The sequence below is a fragment of the Macrobrachium rosenbergii genome, chromosome 37 (genome assembly GCF_040412425.1).
Source record: "Macrobrachium rosenbergii isolate ZJJX-2024 chromosome 37, ASM4041242v1, whole genome shotgun sequence".
NCBI classification, from domain to species: domain Eukaryota; kingdom Metazoa; phylum Arthropoda; class Malacostraca; order Decapoda; family Palaemonidae; genus Macrobrachium; species Macrobrachium rosenbergii.
The window spans coordinates 466,434-488,500 of NC_089777.1; the positions used below are offsets into that span (position 1 = coordinate 466,434).

At 36.2% G+C, this 22,067-nt stretch overlaps 1 protein-coding gene across 2 annotated transcripts in view; it reads left to right on the forward strand.

Moving 5' to 3' along the window:
- The window catches only part of LOC136825236 (cytoplasmic 60S subunit biogenesis factor ZNF622-like), a 405,172-nt gene that overhangs the window by 98,251 nt on the left and 284,854 nt on the right, over positions 1 to 22,067 (forward strand). For both annotated transcript variants that reach the window (XM_067081270.1, XM_067081269.1), the window contains exon 3: positions 10,343 to 10,413. In XM_067081270.1, coding sequence (XP_066937371.1) covers positions 10,343 to 10,413 — 71 coding nt within the window. The remainder of the gene's footprint in view (positions 1 to 10,342; positions 10,414 to 22,067) is intronic.

Genomic DNA, 22,067 nt, shown 5'->3' on the forward strand with positions numbered 1-22,067 from the left:
AGTCTCTAAAATGAAAAACACAAAAATATACATGATCAAAATAATTGTAATTCAGTATGTGATGAAAGTAATATTAATTCAGCTTGTGATGAAAATAATTGTAATTCAACTTGTGATCAAAATAATTGTAATTCAACTTGTGAATTTTAACGAAAAATAAGACTATAAAATACATTTCATAATATCGATCTTGGAGAGGGTTGTTCTTTTTTGTTACTAAAGTCGTCATCAGTTTCAGTTGCACAGTTGAAGACAGTCTGGGAACAGGATTTGCAAGTGATGATGCATCACCACAACAGACTGTCTGGGATTTTTTTTTTTATAAAACTATACAGTAAACCCTCCGTATTCACGGTCTCACGATTCGCGGACTCACCTATTCGCAGATTTCTCTATGGAACATATATACGTATTACTCACTAAAAATTCGCCCATCCACGGTATTTTTCACTGAGAAATATTCAGTAATTACTGTATTGTCATGTCATTTTCATGACTAAATGCACTTTTTGTGATAAAACTATTAAAATACTCAGGTAATGCTCGAGTTATGATAATTCACCTTACGATAATTCGATTTGCAATGAAGTAAGCAATTAATACAGATATGACAGTATTTATATAATATTTTTAAATTTCGTGCGGACGCAGGCAGCAGCTTACAATCAGGCAGCAAGAGAGACCAAATTACAATAATTTAAGTATACCTTAGTTTTACCAGACCACTGAGATGATTAACAGCTCTCCTAGGGCTGGCCCGAAGGATTAGACTTATTTTACGTGGCTAAGAACCAATTGGTTACTTAGCAACGGGACCTACAGCTTATTGTGGAATCCGAACCACATTATAGCGAGAAATGAATTTCTATCACCAGAAATAAATTCCTCTAACTCTTCATCAGCCGACGCGGAATTGAACTCCGGCCCATCGAATGACAGTCTGAAGCTCAACCGACTTGGCCAACAAAGGGCTCCAAATTACAATAGACCAACTGCTTTTCCTCCATCTCTTTATCCCATCTACTAGTTAAAAAAGTAAAAGAGAATGATAAAAAGTATTGTTAGTAACCTTATACTCTTTCGTAAGTGTGTACAGCCATAAACAACCGACCAAGAAACTGTTGTTTTGCTTATCACTGAATCGGATAACAGCCAATTTGCTTGTATTTCAGCCATCGTACGGTAATATACAATTAACTATGTTATAGTACAAATGACGTTAAGTAGAATAGGACTGATATATTTTTACATTTTACCCTTATTCAGTGTGGATAAAAGATCGGCAAGGAAATATACTGCTAAAATTAAGCTGCAAGTTGTAGCTGAAGCTGAGTAAACAGTGCTCAAGCTGCTATTGACCATAAATTATTGTGCATTAGCAACATGGATGAAACTCGATTGTAATTAAAATTGGAGAAAAATATTTTAATCAAAACTACTGGGCATGAAAGAACACAATACTGCTATTTTTACACCGGTAAATGATAAATACCTAAAGGTTGTATTATGATGGAATCAAGTGAAAATAGCAAAAGGAATCTTGATTTTTTTTTTACACAAAACAAATGCCCCCAACCTGCCAATGTCATCTATTAACAAAACAGATAGCTAAATTAATTTCAGCCCGAGACGTATTTGTTATATTTCAACTTAAAAACACTTCGTATAACGGAAAATAACCTTGCCCCATATAAATAAAGTATCTAGAGATTCATTTACGCTAAATAGAAGAAAGAAAAGCGCTCTGAACTGAGTTAAATACAGCAAAATAAACACAGCATAATCGATTTTCAAACCAAAACATTGATCACTATGATTGCAATTTATAATACAAAAGCAATGTAATATATACAGTATATTTGGATACAGTGAAATAAAGCATAACATTTTAAAAGATCCGTGAAAAAGATGCTTATTCGTTAAAATAGGTCAGTGTTCGTTTGCGATTTTTGTGCGTTTGTAAGTAAACTATAAAACTCAAATTTGTATTAGTATGTCTGCCAAACACCCAAGTGTGTCTCCTGCTGGTAGTGCAAAAAAGAAGAGGCAGTCTATCACTCTGGAGCAGAAAATAAAAATTATCAACCAGCATGCATGGATGGAGGACCAGATACAGAAACGCATGCCACCCAGTGTCTTAACAATTCAAACAAAGGCTCGCATGCTTTTCGATGAACTGAAGAAAAAATATGATGATAACCACAACAGAAGTTTTGTAGCAAGTGCTGGATGGTTTCATCGCTTCAAAAACCATCATAATTTTCATAATGTGAAAATTAGCAGTGAAGCAGCAAGTGCTGACGCCGAAGGAGCCGCTAAATTTAAGGATGTTTGGCAGAAGATCGTCATTGATGAAGGGTACTTGCCAGAGCAAATCTTTAATGTCGATGAAACAGGACTGTATTGGAAGCGTATACCTCAACGGTCCTATGTCCATAAAGAAGCAATAACAATGCCTGGGTTTAAGGCATACAAAGATCGACCGACTCTTCTAGCTTGGGGGAAATGTGGCTGGGTATAAACTTAAGCCACTCATGATTTATCACTCCAAAAATCCAATGGCATTAAAGAGAATCGACAAGCATAGCATACACTTCCTGTGCATTACCATCATTATAAGAAAGCATGGATGACTGCAATGCTGTTCGAAGACTGGTTTGTGCATTGCTTTATTCCGGAAGTGAAAGATTATTGTAGGGAAAACAAAATCCTCTCCAAATTCTGTTGATTTTAGACAATGCTCCCGGCCACCCTCAGAACATCAGAGATATTAACGAGAACGTAAAAGTTGTGTTTCTGCCACCAAACAACTCTCATACAACCCAGGGATCAGGGCGCTGTGGCTACATTCAAGGCCTTTTATCTTCGGAACACGTTTGCTCAGGCTTTTCAGGCTACAGATAATGAGGAGAAAGATCTGAGAACTTTCTGGAAGGAATTCAGTGTTCTGAACTCCATTATGAACATTGGAAAGGTGTGGAAGGAGGTAAAGAAAGAATGCATGAATGGGGCCTGAAATTCTGCTACAGGTGTATGTGAACTCATTTAAAGGTTTCGATAAGGATGAAGAAGTTGTGGAAATTAATAAAAAGATCTTGACACTTGTGAGAAGTTTAGATTTAGAAATTGATGAGGAAGACATCGAAGATCTTTCAGATGTGCAAGAAGTAGAGCTGAAGGGAGAAGATTTAATTGCACTTGCAGAAGAGAGAAAAAGAACAGAAGAGGAAGAAATTGAAGAAGAGCCAGAGTGAAAGTTTACGACAAAACACTGGCAGAGGTTTTTGCCTCATTTGAACATGAACTGAAACTTTTAAGTGAAATGGATGGGAACATGGAACTGTTTGCTCAAGTTGAGAGAGCACATCAAGACGCTGTTGCACATTACTGAGTCATTTATGAAGAATGAAAAAAACGCACTATGCAGCTGATGATGGAATACTTCTGTAAGAGAACGACTCCAGTGGCATCGCCTTCCATCACCCATACCCCCACCCACACCCCTTCCCCAATATTTGAGCCTCGATCCCCTACATCTCTTGATTTGAAACACCTGAACTAACAGAAGAAGAAATACTATCTGAAGAGGAGTGAGCTGATGATCCTGCGGCTTTATCATCCTCCTCCTCTTCCGGTTTTTAGTTATACATAGCCATGAACAGCCTGACACCATTCACATGTCCCAACGACGGACTGGATCTTGGTGAGTACCCCTTACAGTACAGTCTGATTCTTGTTCTTGTTATTCAATTTCTTTTTATACTGAATTATCATAAGTCAATCTACATTGAACCTGCAGAATTAGCTGGTATTAATAATTACTACTCTACCTTATATGTATAGAGTTTACTGTAGGCTAGCTACTGTTTACACATACAATTACCATACTGTACGCTATCCTAACTCTTGTTAGTTTTATTCAGTTTCTTCGTATACTGAATTATTATAAGTCAGTCTGCATTGAACTTGCAGAATTAGCTGACATTAATAATTACTATACTGTACGAGGGTAAGTCAAAAAGTTCCAGGAAAAATTGTTGAATGATGTCTTTACACAGGAATGAAACAACCAAATACTTGGTAAACAATTATCTGTGATGTAGTGATCCATATAGACTTGTTACCTCAGTCATCCTCTTGCTACCGTGGTGTTAACATCTGCTTCAGAAAAGTAACTTCTTGAACCCCTGGAAAATAAAAATTTTGAGATGAGAGCTAACATCAAGTTCCTGACCAAGCTTGATTGGAAACCAGGAAAAATTATTGAAGCTTTGCAACAAGTTTATGGAGATTCTTCTCCATCTAAATCAGTTGTTTATGATTGGATAAAGCGATTTAAGGATGGTCAGGAGGACCTCAAAGACAACCCAAGAGAGGGAAGACCATCGACTGCAAAAAATGAAAGAATTGTGGCTTTGGTGCAGAATCTAGTGGATGAAGATCGTCGGATTACTATCGATATGATAGCTAATGAAACTGGGATCTCCCATGGTTCCGCATTTTCAATTTTAAATGAAAATCTTGGTTTGAGTAAACTTTCAGCACGTTGGGTCCCAAAGCGTTGCGAAGACCAACTGCATCAAAGAGCTGAACTTTCTCTTGCAGTTTTAACGAAGATTGAATCAAATGAATCAGAGTTTTTGACCGGATTGTTACTGGAGATGAAACTTGGATCCATCAATATGACCCAGAAAGTAAAATTCAATCAAAGCAATGGTTACCAAGAGGTTCAGCTGCACCAGTGAAGTTCAAAGTGGCGAGATCTGCCCAGAAGGTTATGGCAACAGTGTTTTGGGACTCCAAAGGAGTGATTTTGATTGATTTCCTTGAAGGACAAAAACAATCACCGGAACTACTACAAAGGTGTTTTGCAAAAACTGAAGACTGCATTGGCTAAAAACGTCGAGGAAAGTTGCACCGCAGAATTTTGTTCCATCATGATAACGCTCCAGCACATTCATCAAGGGTTGCAAGAGAAGTCCTACGGAAATTTAGGTGGGAAACTCTTCCACATCCTCCTTATAGTCCTGATCTTGCTCCTTCAGATTTTTTCCTGTTCCCAAAACTCAAGGAACACTTAAGAGGAGTCCGGTTTGAATCTTTGGATGCTGCTAAACATGCAGTTTCAGCATGGTTTAATAGAAAGGCCCCAAATTTCTACAAAGAAGGGTTGCAGAGGTGGAAACAGCGCCTTGAAAAGTGTATAGAGTTAGATGGTAGATATGTAGAAAAATGATGTTTGAATTTCCTTAAATAAAGAGTATATTGAATTTTTCCTGGAACTTTTTGACTTACCCTCGTACAGTATATGTATAGAGTATACTGTGTAGTGTAGGCTAGGCTACCATATATGTATAGATGGTACAGTACTGATTGCCTAAGTGTAGGCTAGGCTATATTTGAGATTTTGATTTTTTCAACAAAAGATGGTTTTTTTGGAACCCAACCCCATCGTAAATAGGGCAATACCTGTATATAAAGGAAGTTATTGAGTAATTTTTGCCATCAGCAGTCAGATGATCACGATCATGGCAACTTTCAAACTTAGTGCTGTACACACAATTTGTCTATAAATAGAACGGAAGTAGAGGGCTGTCATTGGCTAAAAGATCACCATGGCAACCAGCCATCCATTCAGGTTTTAGCTGTATTCTCTCTGAGAAAGAACGTTTTGCTCAGTGAAGCTGACAATAACGTAGCAATGACATAAGTTCATGTGTTTTGAACACAGTGGATAATTTTTAAAAGTGCATGTATTTTACTCTTTACATGAAGAATAGAATGAATTCCTTCTCATTACTTTGAGTGCAAAATTGTTGGTTCAGAGAGTCTTCAGCAACAAAATAATTTTTTTTTTTGCTTCAGAAGATATTTACTAATAATGCTGTGTTGACATACCTTCAAAACAAAATTCATCTCTTTAATGTCTCGAGGATAGAATTAAGCTGCATAGAGGTAACTGGCAATTTTCTCTCACTCTCTCTCTCAGCTCTTTGTTGGTGAGTCGGTAGAGCTGCGGACTGGCACTTGCTGGGCCGGAGTTCGATTTCCCGGCCGGCTGATGAAGAGTTAGAGGAATTTATTTCTGGTGATAGAAATTCATTTCTCGCTATAATGTGGTTCGGATTCCACAATAAGCTGTAGGTCCCGTTGCTAAGTAACCAATTGGTTCTTAGCCACGTAAAATAAGTCTAATCCGTTGGGCCAGCCCTAGGAGAGCTGTTAATCAGCTCAGTGTCAGGTAAAATTTCACTCTTAAGTAAAGACAACTGTTAAGTAAAGACAACTGTTTCTCTCTCTCTCTCTCTCTCTCTCTCTCTCTCTCTCTCTCTCTTTTTCATGTCATTTGCCACGTAAACACAAGTATTGTTTAGTAACTCAGCTTTTGTCTTTGTAAAGTTTACCTTTGTCATGTCTTTTCTTTCCTGAAAAACATACAAAGCATCATATTGTAGCTACCAGTCAGGCAGCAGATAGGTAAAACTGTTAATGCTTGGTGATTGGCTATGGTACAGGTACTTCCTACCCTTCCAGACAGTAGCGTCTCGTAATGACTGTATGTACTGTGCACCAGTTAAATCAGTTACAAGTTAAAAGCATTTCAGTTTAGCACAGTATAATACAGAACAGTATACATTATATAAAATAAAAATATAAAATAAAAGTTTTTCATTTATCTTTAGTGAATAAGAAGGAAAACAGTATGTGATGAGCGGAGGAATAGTAACTATCTTAAATCATGGACGAATATTATGTATTTTAAATCAGCTGGCCCTCTTCGGTGTCCATCTTACCTAATATCCAGATTAACGGGGTCGACTTTAACTAGGACCGACTGTATATATAACCAATGCTTATGTATGTATTGTGTAAACATACATGCCAAATTTCACGTAGGTTCAAAGGTGTTTTAAGTTGAGCACCAGGGTGCTAGCATATTTAATATTTATAAATTATTCTCTGAAAATGTTGTATATCCATCTGAATTTGCTTTCCTCTGAATGACAAGTAAATTTGGAATAAGTTAGCATTAGTGTTAGGTAAGTAGCTCTGGCAATAAGTTATAAAATTTGGTTACAAAAGGTGGCTTCATTAACGCTAAGAAACTGTACAAAATTTAGGAAAATAAAGGAAATCTGGGAAAAATATAGAGACAACAATAATACAGTCAAAAGGGTGTCCATTTCATAAAGAAAAGTTCTGTCTTTAACTCGCAATTTATTTGAAGTAAAAATAGTCAGTAATAATGGAGATATTACTAATAAACTAAAAATAATTAATTTTAATGTAACCCTTCTTGAGCAGTGTATCATTTTTAACTATATACGTACCACCCGCCGATTAAATTTCCTCTGTCTTACTGGAGTTAATATGTATTGTATCATTATGTATAATTATATATTGAAAGGTAACCAAGAAAAAATGGGGGTATATACTGTATAGTGATTGTATTGAAAGTTACTAAGCCATACACGAATACAGTCGACCCCCGACTATTCACAGTTCAGGATTTGCGGATTCACCTACTGTATTCATGAATTTTTCTGAACATAACTCCAAATTCATTGTGTACTCAGGTTCAGATAAATGCATGCAGTTAGCATGTATTCCAGCTTTGTCAAAGAATAGAGTACAAAGGAAAAATAATAACTGAAATTTAATTGTTTTATTGTGAAAAAGCAAATTTGAGACAAAAGTAAATAATGCACCACATAAACAGGAATACTTTACAAGTTTACAAATGCAAACTGGAACTATTCCAAATGGTACATAAGCCCAAACAAAGAAGCTGGTTTGGTAACTCAGGTAGAAAAACTTTCATCATTTTTTATGATGAAAAAATGATTTACTAATTTTCAAATATTAATATCAATGTAAACACAGCAAAATGTCAATAAAATGTATTTTTTTCCTTGAAAAATGTTCACTAAACGTTGTGCCAATGTTACCCCTATATATGTTAAAAGAAAATGGTAAAGCTTGAATATTATACGAAAGAAAATGTGCATGTTTTTGTATTGGTAAGAGTAACAATTGTAGGAGTGTTCACTTGTAGCTGTAAGCCATATATTTTTAAGGGTAATGTTGTAAGATGACTTTGAAGTTATATTACTGTAAAGTGTTTTAGGATGATAGTTTAAGGTATATATTTGGTGTCTGAACTATTTAAATAGGCAGTTATAAGTATTTTTAGGATGAAAGTTTAGAGTATATTGGTGTTTGAACTATTAAAATAGGCAGTGATAAGCATTTTTAGAGGGGCTGTCAAGTACTGTTAGTGAATTTTAGCTATTCGCAGGCAGTTGTGGTCAGGGGTCTACTGTATATTATATAATTTTGCAAAGATCTGCATGTTTCAAAGATATATGTATGGTTCACAAATTGGTCTGTTTTACAACAAGTTGCCTCTGCATTGTTCTCGAGTACCCGATGAAAGAGCCATTCTGCAAGGCGTCTTCAGGCACTCAAGGGACAACCTAGACGTATACGCCTTTACCCCGTTCAGCCAACTTTAGCAAGTCATCAACAGGCTGTTTATGTCCCAGGGTCTCAGAATGACACTTGTAGCTGCAAAGTTGCCTCAAGCAGAGTGGTGTGCAGGCCTTCTCCATCTGCTGGTAGACATCCCAAGACAGCTGCCTTACACCCCCATCCTGCTGAAACAAGAGCTCAACGGCCAGTTGTATTGGGCAGTGACCTCCCTCCAGCTTCATGGATGGAGGCTATCCAGCAACTCCTTAGAAAGAAAGGTTTTTCAAGAGAAGTTGCTGCAGTCATTGCCAGCCCCCGCAGACCCTCTTCCCTCAATCTGTACCAGGGAAAATGGAAGGTCTCATCCATTGGCGTAGAGAGAGAGGTCTCCATCCCCACAAAGCAGTTGTGAAGAATGTGGCAAAGTTCCTTCTTTTCTTGCATCAAAAGGAGCACCTTTCCGTGTCAGCAGTTAAAGGCTATAGGTCCACCCTCTCCTGGGTATTCGTACCTAGAGGCATAGACCTGTCAACATCGTGAGAGTTGTCGGACTTGGTTAGAAACTTTGAGAAGAGTTGCTCTCCGCAAGAATTGAAATCCCCAGAACGGAGTGTCACCAGGGTCCTAGCTTCCCTGAGGAAAGCGCACTATGGACCACTCAGAAGGGCCTCAGACCGGGACTTGACCCTAAAGTCAATTTTCTTGTTGGCACTGGTGTCGACAAACAGGGTGGGTGAACTTCATGCCCTCTCATATAACATGACGCACACCCATGGATGGACATTGATGGGCTTTACCTTCCTCCCAGAGTTTGTGGCAGACCCAGAACCCCTCCACACACAACCCAAGGTTCGATGGTTTTTCCATTCCTTCACTTCAGGACTTCGTAGGTAACGAACAGGACGAAATGGTACTATGCCCGTATAGTGCTTTGAGAGCCTACCTTAAACGCACAGCTCCCCACAGACCAGTCTGTCATACTGTAGACTGTTATGAAGTAAGGGTCGAGAGAAGAGGGAGATATCAAGGAGTACAATCTTCTTCTGGCTGAGAGAAGTAATTGGGAGGGCATACTGATTGGAAGGTAATGAAGACCCCACCCCAGGCAGAGTCAAGGCTTATGACATCAGAGGAATAGGTCCATTGGTGGCATTTAAGAAGAACTACTTGATAGGGCAGGTCCTCTGGTCTGGGGTCTGGAAGAGGCAGATGACATTCACCTCTTCTACCTTAAGGATTTGGCACACAAGTCTTTAGATACCTTCACCTTGGGTCCGGTGGTGGCTGCACAATAAGTCATTTAATGACGTAGAGCCCTGCGGGAGCTCTGTCGGGAGGGGAAGACATAGTCAGCTACACTATGAAGAAAAATTGAGTACATTACATCAGACTACACCCTTACAAGTCCTTGGGGACATTAGGGGCAATGTTCCTACATGTTTACCTGAGAGATTGTCCTCCTACCCTCCGGTGAGGCTCCACATAAAGTGTAGGTTCGTATACGTGTGGGAACAAATACCAAATTAAAAAGAAATTTGTATTTTTCCTAAAATACGAACCTATGCTTTCATATAGGTAAAGTTACCCTCCTCGTACAGCCCCACGTAGTCTAGATCTCTCACTTTTTTTTAGGAGGTTGAGCAGAGCTGCGTACAGGCTGTCTCAGACAGTGGGGAAGGAGGTTGGGGTCAGGTGACATCATGTGACCCAGGTAGTGTTAGGATTTTGTTTTCAGAGATAAGTCAAGAACAGCCGAAGCTAGGTAAGCGTGGAGTACTCCATATATGAAGGCGTAGGTTTGTATGTTAGGAAAAATACAAATTTCTTTTTAATTTGGTATTTTTACTCATTAAACATTTTCTTCTAACAGAATCTAACAACAGAAAGAACCTAGCCATCCAGAAGAACCAGCAAATGGAGGTAGATGGTGATGATTGTGAAGTAAGTGTTGGGATTATTTTGTACTACAGTATTATAATATACTGTATATGCTTTTGCAAATAATTTTACAATCCATTATGTTACTGAGCCTCTAATCTTTGGATAGTAATCTTTCATCTTGTAGCTCAGGCCTAAAAATCAGTAATTTGTTTGGAAACCTTTTATCGAATAAATTGCCCATTGTGGAAAAAGGAAGAACTATGGCTCAGAAACAGGAATGAGGTTGAATGTAATGTAGAGTAAATAAATAAACTTTTTTGTCAACAAGTCATAACTTAACAAAAACTTATTGACAAATAACTTGTTTAAAACTCAGTTACAAGCTCTGGATTGTTTATTTCTAATTGATTTTTGTGTTTTTGACTAAACTCTCATTTTATTTAGTTTTGTTCTGTAGACTGTTTGTAATTGAAAGGGGCAAGAGAATGTTTCCTTTCAAAAGCTAATTAACCCTTAAATGCCTGTTGGACGTAGCAAACGTCGACTACAAAAAATTTCAACCTTCGGTCAACTTTGACTCGACCGAAATGGTAGAAAAACGCAATTGTAAGCTAAAACTCTTACATTCTAGTAATATTCAATCATGTACCTTCATTTTGCAACAAATTGGAAATCTTTAGCACAATATTTCGATTTATGGTGAATTTTTGAAAAAACTTTTTTCTTAGGCCCGCGCGGTAACTCGGCCGAAAATTTCAGAAATTCTTTCGTCATTTTGTCGTAATTTTTGCACTGTTCTATATTAGCCGTTACATAAAGTTTTATATATGGAAATGTGCGCAATTTCATGTACAATACAACAGAAAATAACTCATGGTTGTAGCTTTTATCAGTTTTGAAATATTTTCATATAAATCACGATAACTGCCAAAATTTCAACCTTCGGTCAACTTTGACTCGACCGAAATGGTAAAAAAACGCAATTATAAGCTAAAACTCTTACATTCTAGTAATATTCAATCATTTACCCTCATTTTGCAACCAGTTGGAAGTCTCTAGCACAATATTTTGATTTATGGTGAATTTTTGAAAAAAACTTTTTCCTTACATCCACGCCAGAAATTCTTTCGTCACGTCGTAATGTTTGTACTGTTTTATATTAGTCGTTACATAAAGTTTTATATATGGAAATGTGCACAATTTCATGTAGAATACAACAGAAAATAACTCATGGTTGTAGCTTTTATCAGTTTTGAAATATTTTCATATAAATCACGATAACTGCCAAAATTTCAAGCTTCGGTCAACTTTAACTCGACCGAAATGGTAAAAAAACGCAATTATAAGCTAAAACTCTTACATTCTAGTAATATTCAATCATGTACCTTCATTTTGCAACAAACTGGAAGTCTCTAGCACAATATTTCGATTTATGGTGAATTTCTGAAAAAAAATTTTTTCCTTACGTCTGCGCGCAGTAACTCGGCCGAACATCTCAGAAATTCTTTCGTCATGTTGTCGTAATGTTTGCATTGTTTTACATTAGTCGTTACATAAACTTTTATATATGAAAATGTGTGCAATTTCATGTAGAATACAACAGAAATTAGCTCATGGTTGTAGCTTTTATCAGTTTTGAAATATTTTCACATAAATCACGATAACTGCCAAAACTTCAACCTTCAGTCAACTTTAACTCGACCGAAATGGTAAAAAAATGCAATTGTAAGCTAAAACTCTTACATTATAGTAATATTCAATCGTTTACCTTCATTTTGCAATAAACTGGAAGTCTCTAGCACAACATTTCGATTTATGGTGAATTTTTTAAAAAAACATTTTCCTTACGTCTGCGCAGTAACTCGGCCGAACATCTCAGAAATTCTTTCGTCTCGTTGTCGTAATATTTGCACCGTTTTATATTAGTTGTTACATAAAGTTTTATATATGAAAATGTGCGCAATTTCATTTACAATACAACAAAAATAACTCATGGTTGTAGCTTTTATCAGTTTTGAAATATTTTCATATAAATCACAATAAATAGAAAAAATTTGACTTTCGGTCAACTTTAACTCGACCGAAATGGTCGAAAACTGCAGTTGTAAGCTAAAACACTTACAGTCTAGTAATATTAAATCAATTAGCTTCATTTTCCAACAAACGGGAAGTCTCTAGCACAATATTTCGATTTATGGTGAATTTTTGAAAAAAAACATTTTTTACGTCCGAGCGTTACGAATTCATGCATCATTTTGTGATAATATTTTCTCTGTGTTGCTTTGATCATTTTAAAATTTGTTATATACCAAAATCATCACAATTTAGTGTACAATACAACTAAAAAAATTAAGTCATTAGCTTTAACCGTTTTGCTTACAGCGCGATTTGTATACAATTATATACGAGTTTTTTTTTTTCGCTGTCATATATTCCAATATTTATATATGATAATGATATTTTTTCATTTCTGATGGTTGCATACTAAACTTCAGGCAATGACAAAAAAATGAGCCAAAAATGAACTCTTAATCTTAAAAATAAGCATGCTATGAGTTTTTGAAAAAACTTTTTTTTCGGGCGCTAACTCACCTAACGCCGGCATACGAGACGTTTTTGTAAATAGGGCTGGCAAAGGGTTAAGAAATTCCCATTACTGTGCTTGAAGTTTTTGTGTATCATTCATATATATATATATATATATATATATATATATATATATATATATATATATATATATATATATATATATATATATATATATATATATATATATATATATATATATATATATATATATATATATATATATATATATCATATTTTTGTAAAAATAAGAAACGGGTGTAGGTCTGGACTGCCACTTTATTTCAAGCCATTGACGAAGTTAATACAGAAGAAGTCCCAAATATTATACTACAATGGCTTGAAATAAAGTCAAACCGACCTAGTTTTGAATCACGTATAAAAGTGATAATCATATATATATATATATATATATATATATATATATATATATATATATATATATATATATATATATATATATATATATATATATATATATATATATATATATATATATATATATATATATATATATATATATATATATATATATATATATATATATATATATATATATATATGTGTGTTACAGGAACAGATCAACACTTTTTTGGAAGTGTACATAGCGTGATCTAAGCGATCTAATTTCAGGAAGAAGACGTAAAATCCGACCATTGATCTCAGTTGCACTATTCCTCTCTCTCAGCCCGAATCTCTCTCTCTCTCTCTCTCTCTCATCGTTTACCGAAGCTCATCCACCCTGACCCCACTCATTCTCTCAAAGCAACTAAATGGACCATCCAAAGGAAACACAGTATTTCCTACAAAAAATAGGTTTATTATTCAAATAACCCAACAAGAAATGAATAAAACAAAGCAAAGATTAAAATGCATAATAAATGAATTATCGAGTCAGATAACTAAACTCTAAATTGCGAAGCACTTCTGACTAAAGAAGTCTCATTATGGCTAATAGCCTGGAAATACACAAAATCTCACATACTCCCAAATCAACAACTAAATGTCATGTCAAAAAAAGTCTACCACATAAAGAGACTGACATTGCAAATGACTTGCATATGTCCTCTTTATCAAACCACCCAGCTATTTCCACAAGTCCACAGACATCTGTCGAAAGAATTAAATATGATAGAAAACTCCCAAAAATACATGAAATACAAAACACAATAATGGAAAGTGTAAAATGCATAGCCAAGATATGGCAAATGCAACATAACAAAATAATAATATAAAAGAGGTATGAATATTCATATTAAATTTCCCACACCAGTTCATAAGTTCATAATGATTAGAAAGTCATGGTAAAAATCACAAGTTCAATTTTCTCCCATAAAAAACAGAGATTTGAGACTCTACCTTATCTGCCGATTTTCAAAGCCTGGAACCACTTCAAAGTTATGACTGTATAGCTGCAGTTTTATCACGTTAATGAACGATCAAACTCACTTTTAGGGCAGATTTTGGCATAATCTAGATCAAAGTAACGCACGTACTCACGAATATACATAGCGCTTGGAGATCACCTGATCTCCAATATTGCTGAGCTTCTCCAAAAGAGCTGTAGGAATCAAACTATGCACTGTTTCAGCAATCTCGCATCGAATCTCTCACCCAGTTCGCTCTCACTCCGAACCTTCCATGATAACATCTTAAAGCATTGAAGCTATGAAATGCATATATGTGTCCTTTAAATATATATATATATATATATATATATATATATATATATATATATATATATATATATATATATATATATATATATATATATATATATATATATATATATATATATATATATATATATATATATATATATATATATATATATATATATATATATATATATATATATATATATATATATATATATATATATATATATATATATATATATATATATATATATATATATATATATATATATATATATATATATATATATATATATATATATATATATATATATATATATATATATATATATATATATATATAAGTGAATCCCACAGGAAAAGACAGGCAGAAGTTCAGTAGTACCAAGAGCTTTCACGTTTATTGACGCATCGTCAGCACAAATGCCCCGACGATGCGCCAATAAACATGAAAGCTCTTGGTACTACTGAACTTCTGCCTGTCTTTTTTCCTGTGGGATTCGCTTATACACTGAAGTCACGATTTTTTAAGCATCTACTGTATATTTTTATATATATATTATATATATATATATATATATATATATATATATATATATATATATATATATATATATATATATATATATATATATATATATATATATAATATTTATGTGGGAATAGGTTCCAGAATCTTCTGTGGAAATGCAAAAATTCCCTCTAAAAATGCTTATAACTGCCAAGTACCTTGTACCACACAAACTAAACACATATAACTGCCTATTTTAACATTTCACTGCTTGATTTGATAGTTCAAACAAAAATATTACCTTAAATTATCATTCTAAAACAATTTGATATCATTTCAAACAAAAATGCACCCCATATCATCATTCCAAAACACCCAAGTAACCTTAACATACAGTACTCTCCTACTACTGTTACTCTTTAAGTTGGCTATATACACCCATAAAAGATACTTATAACTGCTGATTTTAACAGTTCATTGCCAAACTTGACTATTCAAACAAAAATATATCTCAGACTATCATCCCAGACCACCATAATATCATTTCAAAGTCATGTTGCAAAATTAAGTTCAAGCCTACAACTGTTACTCTTACATATCCGCTATCATTCAGACACGCACGTTTTCTTTGGCCTATGTAACTTTGCGCACCGTTCTGCTCATATTGTATGTAATGCACTGGACGTACATTTCACATATATTTTCCTGTGTTGCAAGATGATTTTGAAATGATATTTACTGTATGCCATGTTAGTATTTTTGTGATTATATACAAATACATTCATGATAAAAAATTATTTACTACAGTAAGTTGTTATTAATCTTTGAAATGATGTTATTAATATCATTTCAAAGTCATCTTAAACGTTTTACCCTTAATAATATATATGTACGAGAGAGAGAGAGAGAGATTTTTCAGCATCATTCGTAGCTGTTTTATTTAACCACCAGTGGGCAACATAATATAATAACAATAATAATACTGTATACTGTAATTTAAAATTTTATATAAGCGACTTACCAAGCAATTAACCCTTTAACGCCGACTGGATGTATTTTATGTTGACAAAAATTGCCTGTCGGGTGCCTAGTGGACGTAAAACACGTCGACTACAAAAAGTTTTTTAAATATTTCCGGAAAAATACTTATAGGCCTCGTTTGCGAAAAATTTTAAATCACGTGCCTTGAGGGATGCTGGGAGTTCACGGATCACGCTGTTGTTTTGTTTACAAGCGTGACCCAGCTGTGCATGCACGAATTTCTTTCTTCTCCCACTAGAAAGCATCAGCTAACTCTGCTGAAAATCTCATAAATTCTTTAGTCATTTTGTCGTAATTTTTGCACCGTTTATTATTAGCTGTTACATAAAGTTTTATATATGAAAATGTGTGCAATTTCATGTAGAATACAAAAAAAATAATTCATGGTTTTAGCTTTTATCAGTTTTGAAATATTTTCATATAAATCACGATAATTGCCAAAATTTCAATCTTCGGTCAACTTTGACTCAACCGAAATGGTCGAAAAATGCAATTGTAAGCTAAAACTCTTACATTCTAGTAATATTCAATCATTTACCTTCATTTTGCAACAAACGAGAAGTGTCTAGCACCATATTTCGATTTATGGTGAATTTTTGAAAAGAACTTTTTCCTTACGTCCGTGCGTGCTAACTCTGCTGAAAATCTCAGAAATTCTTTAGTCACTTTGTCGTACTTTTTGCACCATTTTCTATTAGCTGGTACATGAAGTTTTATGTATGAAAATGTGCACAATTTCATGTAGAATACAACAAAAAATAACTCATGGTTGTAGCTTTTATCAGTTTTGAAATATTTTCATATAAATCACAATAAGTGCCAAAATTTCAACCTTCAGTCAACTTTGACTCGACCGAAATGGTCGAAAAATGCAATTGTAAGCTAAAACTATTAAATTCTAGTAATATTCAATCATTTACCTTCATTTTGCAACAAACGAGAAGTCTCTAGCACAATATTTTGATTTATGGTGAATTTATACAAAAAAGTTTTTCCTTATGTCCGTGCGCGCTAACTCGGCCGAACATCTCAGAAATTCTTTAGTCACTTTGTCGTACTTTTTGCACCATTCTCTATCGGCCGTTACATAAAGTTTTAAATATGAAAATGTGCGCAATTTCATGTAGAATGCAACAAAAAATAACTCATGGTTGTAGCTTTTATCAGTTTTGAAATATTTTCACAAAATCACAATAAGTGCCAAAATTTCAACCTTTGGTCAAATTTGACTCGACCGAAATGGTCGAAAAATGCAATTGTAAGCTGAAACTCTTAAATTCTAGTCATATTCAATCATTTACCTTCATTTTGCAACAAACGAGAAGTCTCTAGCATAATATTTTGATTTATGGTGAAATTTTGAAAAAAACTTTTTTCGTATGTCCGTGCGCGCTAACTCTGCTGAAAATCTCAGAAATACTTTAGTCACATTGTCGAATTTTTGCACTGTTTTCTATTAGGCGTTATATAAAGTTTTATATATGAAAATGTGTGCAATTTCATATAGAATACAACAAAAAATAACTCATGGTTGTAGCTTTTATCAGTTTTGAAATATTTTCATATAAATCACAATAAGTGCCAAAATTTCAACCTTCGGTCAACTTTGACTCGACCGAAATGGTAGAAAAATGCAATTGTAAGCTAAAACTCTTACATTCTAGTAATATTCAATCATTTACCTTCATTTTGCAACAAACTGGAAGTCTCTAGTACAATATTTCGATTTATGGTGAATTTAAAAATAAAACATTTTCTTTATGTCTGCGTTCGCTAACTCGGCCGAACATCTCAGAAATTCTTTAGTCACTTTGTCATAATTTTTGCACCATTCTCTATTGGCTGTTACATAAAGTTTTATGTATGAAAATGTGCACAATTTCATGTAGAATACAACAAAAATAACTCATGGTTGTAGCTTTTATCAGTTTTGACATATTTTCATATAAATCATGATAAGTGCTAAAATTTCAACCTTCGGTCAACTTTGACTCAACCGAAATGGTCGAAAAATGCAATTGTAAGCTAAAACTTTTACATTCTAGTAATATTCAATCATTTACCTTCATTTTGCAACAAACGAGAAGTCTCTAGCACAATATTTCGATTTATGGTGAATTTTTGAAAAACTTTTTCTTACATGCGCACGCGCTAACTCGGCCGAACGTCTCAGAAATTCTTTAGTCACTTTGTCGTAATTTTTGCACCGTTCTCTATTGGCCATTACATAAAGTTTTATATACAAAAATGTGCGCAATTTCATGTAGAATACAACAAAAAATAACTCATGGTTTTAGCTTTTATCAGTTTTGAAATATTTTCATATAAATCTTGATAAGTGCCAAAATTTCAACCTTTGGTCAATTTTGACTCGAACGAAATGGTCGAAAAATGCAATTGTAAGCTAAAACTCTTACATTCTAGTAATATTCAATCATTTACCTTCATTTTGCAACAAATTGGAAGTCTCTAGCACAATATTTCGATTTATGGTGAATTTTTGAAAAAAACTTTTTTACGTCCGCATGTTACGAATTCATGCATCATTTTGTGATAATATTTTCTCTGTGTTGCTTTGATCATTTTACAATTTGTTATATACCAAAATCATCGCAATTTAGTGTACAGTACAACAACAACAAAAAAAAATAACTCGTTAGCTTTAACCGTTTTGCTCACAGCGCAATTTGTATACAATTATATATGAAGTTTTTTTTCGCGTTCATATATTCCAATATTTATATATGATAATGATATTTGAAAAAAAGGAGCCAAAAATGAACTCTTAATCTTAAAAATTAGCGTGCTGTTATTTTTTGAAAAAAACTTTCTTTCCGCTTCGGCACTAACTCTCAAACCCCGCCGGCATACGGGAGACACTTTTGTAAATAGACGGTCGGTGTTTAAGGGTTAAATAGCTAACAGCTTCCTACCACAGCAGACCAGAAATTCAAATTTCGCGGTGGCGCTACCATCACTAGTGTAGGTGACAGGGTCGCGCCCACTATCAGGACTGACAGGTATAACTCAGCGGGAAACATCAATTCGTTTTCTGCCGGCTCCCAATTAATATTGGTGGTTTTTGGGCAATATCTTGCGTCATTTGTTGGATTGTTTTCCTGTATTTGGTGACGTATTCAGATTTTGTGCGGCCTCTTTTGCAGTTAGTGAATCATGAGGTTTTGTAATTTTTCAATATTTTGCCATGTCAGATTCTAGTTCTTCTAGCATTCTGTTCTGTACCGAGGGATGTAAAACTAGATTAAATAAGATTATGTATGATTCTCATACTAAATGTATTAAATGTAGGGAACAAGATTGTAATGGGTAAATTACTTGTCAGGAGTGTCAGGATTGGGATTCTCAGCAGTGGAGGGTTCATCGTTCCCATTCTGATAAACTTGATAAAGATAGGAAGAGGAAGGCTGCTCTTAGAGCAGAGCATATAGCTAGCTTAGAAGCTACTCCTTTGCCTTCAGTGCTGAGGGTATTGCTGTTGCTTCCCCACTTATCCCTTCTGTTTCTCCAGTTTTGATTCCTCCTACTGACTTACTGTATGCTCCTTTACTGTCTTCCCATGCTTTTGATTCCAACACCATCGCCAGTCTCGAGTCTAGGATTGATAAGAAGTTACAGTTTTTGGCCAATACGGTCATGTGTTTTGGTTTATCTTTTAAATCTTTTGTTGATAAAGCTTCTGTGCTAGGTGTTTGTGCTACGAGTGCTCCTAGACTAAGGTCCCTGTCCCGCTTCCCTGCACCGGGGAGAAGACATAATTTAGGTTGAAGGGAGGCTGGTAGGCTTTGCCCACAGGCAGTCATCCCCTCTGTCGAGCCTTTTGCACGTTCCCAGGTGTCAACTGAGGGCCACTGAAAGGTGTCTTGTTTAGTGCTCATTGTATGTCTGATTTGGAAGATTCGTCGTCGGATGGAAGGCTTTGCTAGTGTCTGTCTTCTGTTTCTCGTCCTTTGAAGAGGCATTCTACAGCTGTGGACAGCTCTCCTCCTCCTCCTCCTCCTGTTAAGAGACTTAAGGAAGTCAGTGTTAGTCCCCAACCTTGGAGTTTTGCTGATCCGCCTCCTTCGTTATCTCAGGTTCGACGAGCAACCTGGGATAGTCTGGAGTCTCTTTGCACCAAAGATTGCCTGATCTTGTCTCCTAAGTTCTCTCGTAATAAGCACTCGCCATCTCAGCCCTAGCACTCCTGAGCACCTGGCACCAGCTGCCCGGTCTCAGATGCCTGCGCCTGCTCATTTGGTGCCAACTTCGGACCGTTCAACTCCTGCTTCTTCTAAGCCCCTGACGCCATTGCTGCCTCTCCCTCTTTCGTCACCTCAAGAGGATTCTTTGGCTCCGATTAAGCATCATTTGGAGTATTTGATGACTTTCTTAAAGAAGATCATTCCTAAGTCCGAGGATTTAGTTCACTCTCCTGTTTCATCAGAGGAGAAAGACGCGGACCATGATTCGGCACTTGCCTCGGCTTATTCGAGTCTCCTCAGGTTCCTGTTATTGAATTTCCTGCACTTCTTCCAGCCTGCTCCTCCAGACTCCCCTGCCTCTACGTTTTTGATGAAGGAGCATGCGTCTGACTCTTGCCTTCCTAAGCTCGTCCTCTCCTCCTCTTCGAAGAAAGCGTTGAAAGAGGTCGATGAGTGGTTGACTTCGAAGAGAGCTGCTGGCAAGGCTACTTTTGCCTTGCCTCCTTCAAAGCTTCTTAAGAGGAGGAGGTACAGGTTTTATGCCACTGGGGAAGTGCCTTCCGTGGGAGTTTCTGCCTCCTCCCAGGAGCGCTGCTCTGGCTTGGTTGATGCATCGCGTTGTACTGCTTTTGCCTCTGCGAAAGTCTTCATCTCGTCTCCCGAACTGGATCATCTTGTTTGCAGTATTTTCAAGGTTTTGGAGATTTTTAGTTTCCTGGATTGGATAGTGGGGGCTTTGGCAGAGAAGATTGCAAACTGCCCAGCCCTTGCGGGAGACTTGGCTTCGGACTGACTTAATGTTCTGTCTGTGCAGACAAGGCAGTAAGGGACGGTTCGGCTGAACTTGCATTGCTATATGCGATGGGCTCGTTGAAGAAGCTAGAGCTGTGGTGCTCCTTTACTACGAATGGAATGACTTCTATCCAGAAGTCAGCTCTCTTATTCGCTCCGCTTGACAAGTCTTATCTTTTCCCCAGGACACCATTAAAGAAGTTCTTTTGGATCTGCAGAAGAAATTGACTACTGATCTTCTGACCCAATCGTCGAAGCGTCTCAAGGTGACTCCTGCTGTTTCCAAGCCTTTTTCGCCTTTGCAGCTGGAGGAGGATCTAGAACCCAGTCCAGACCTCACTCGAACCTTCGTCATCCAGCGAAGTCGTTGAAGAAGTCTTCGGCCAAACCAGCCACTAGTAAATGAGATCTGTGTCCTTCAAGCTGTGGTAGGTGCCAGGCTGCACCTTTTTTAGGAGGAATGGAGTCGCAGGGGTGCAGAACCTGGGTAGTGCAGGTTCTGAAGACGGGCTACTCCATTCCTTTCAGCCAGAATCCTCCGCTTTCAAAGTCCCCGATCACCTTGACGGCTTACTCGGTAGGGTCCGAGAAGTTTTTGGTCCTCGCTCAAGAGGTGGATTCTCTCCTTCATGAAGGAGCAGTGGAGGAAGTTGTAGACCTTTTGTTGGAGGGTTTTTACAACAGGCTTTTTGTTGTCCCCAAGGCTTCTGGGGGCTGGAGGCCAGTTTTGGATGTCAGCGCTGTAAACTTGTTTGTGGCGAAGACCAAGTTCCACATGGAGACGAGCCGGTCTGTCATGTCCTCTCTCCATCAGGGTGACTGGATGGTCACTGTGGTCATGCAGGGTGCGTATTTTCATATCCCCATCCACTCAGACTTGAAGAAGTTCCTGAGGTTTGTCTTTCGGGGCCGGGTTGTTCAGCT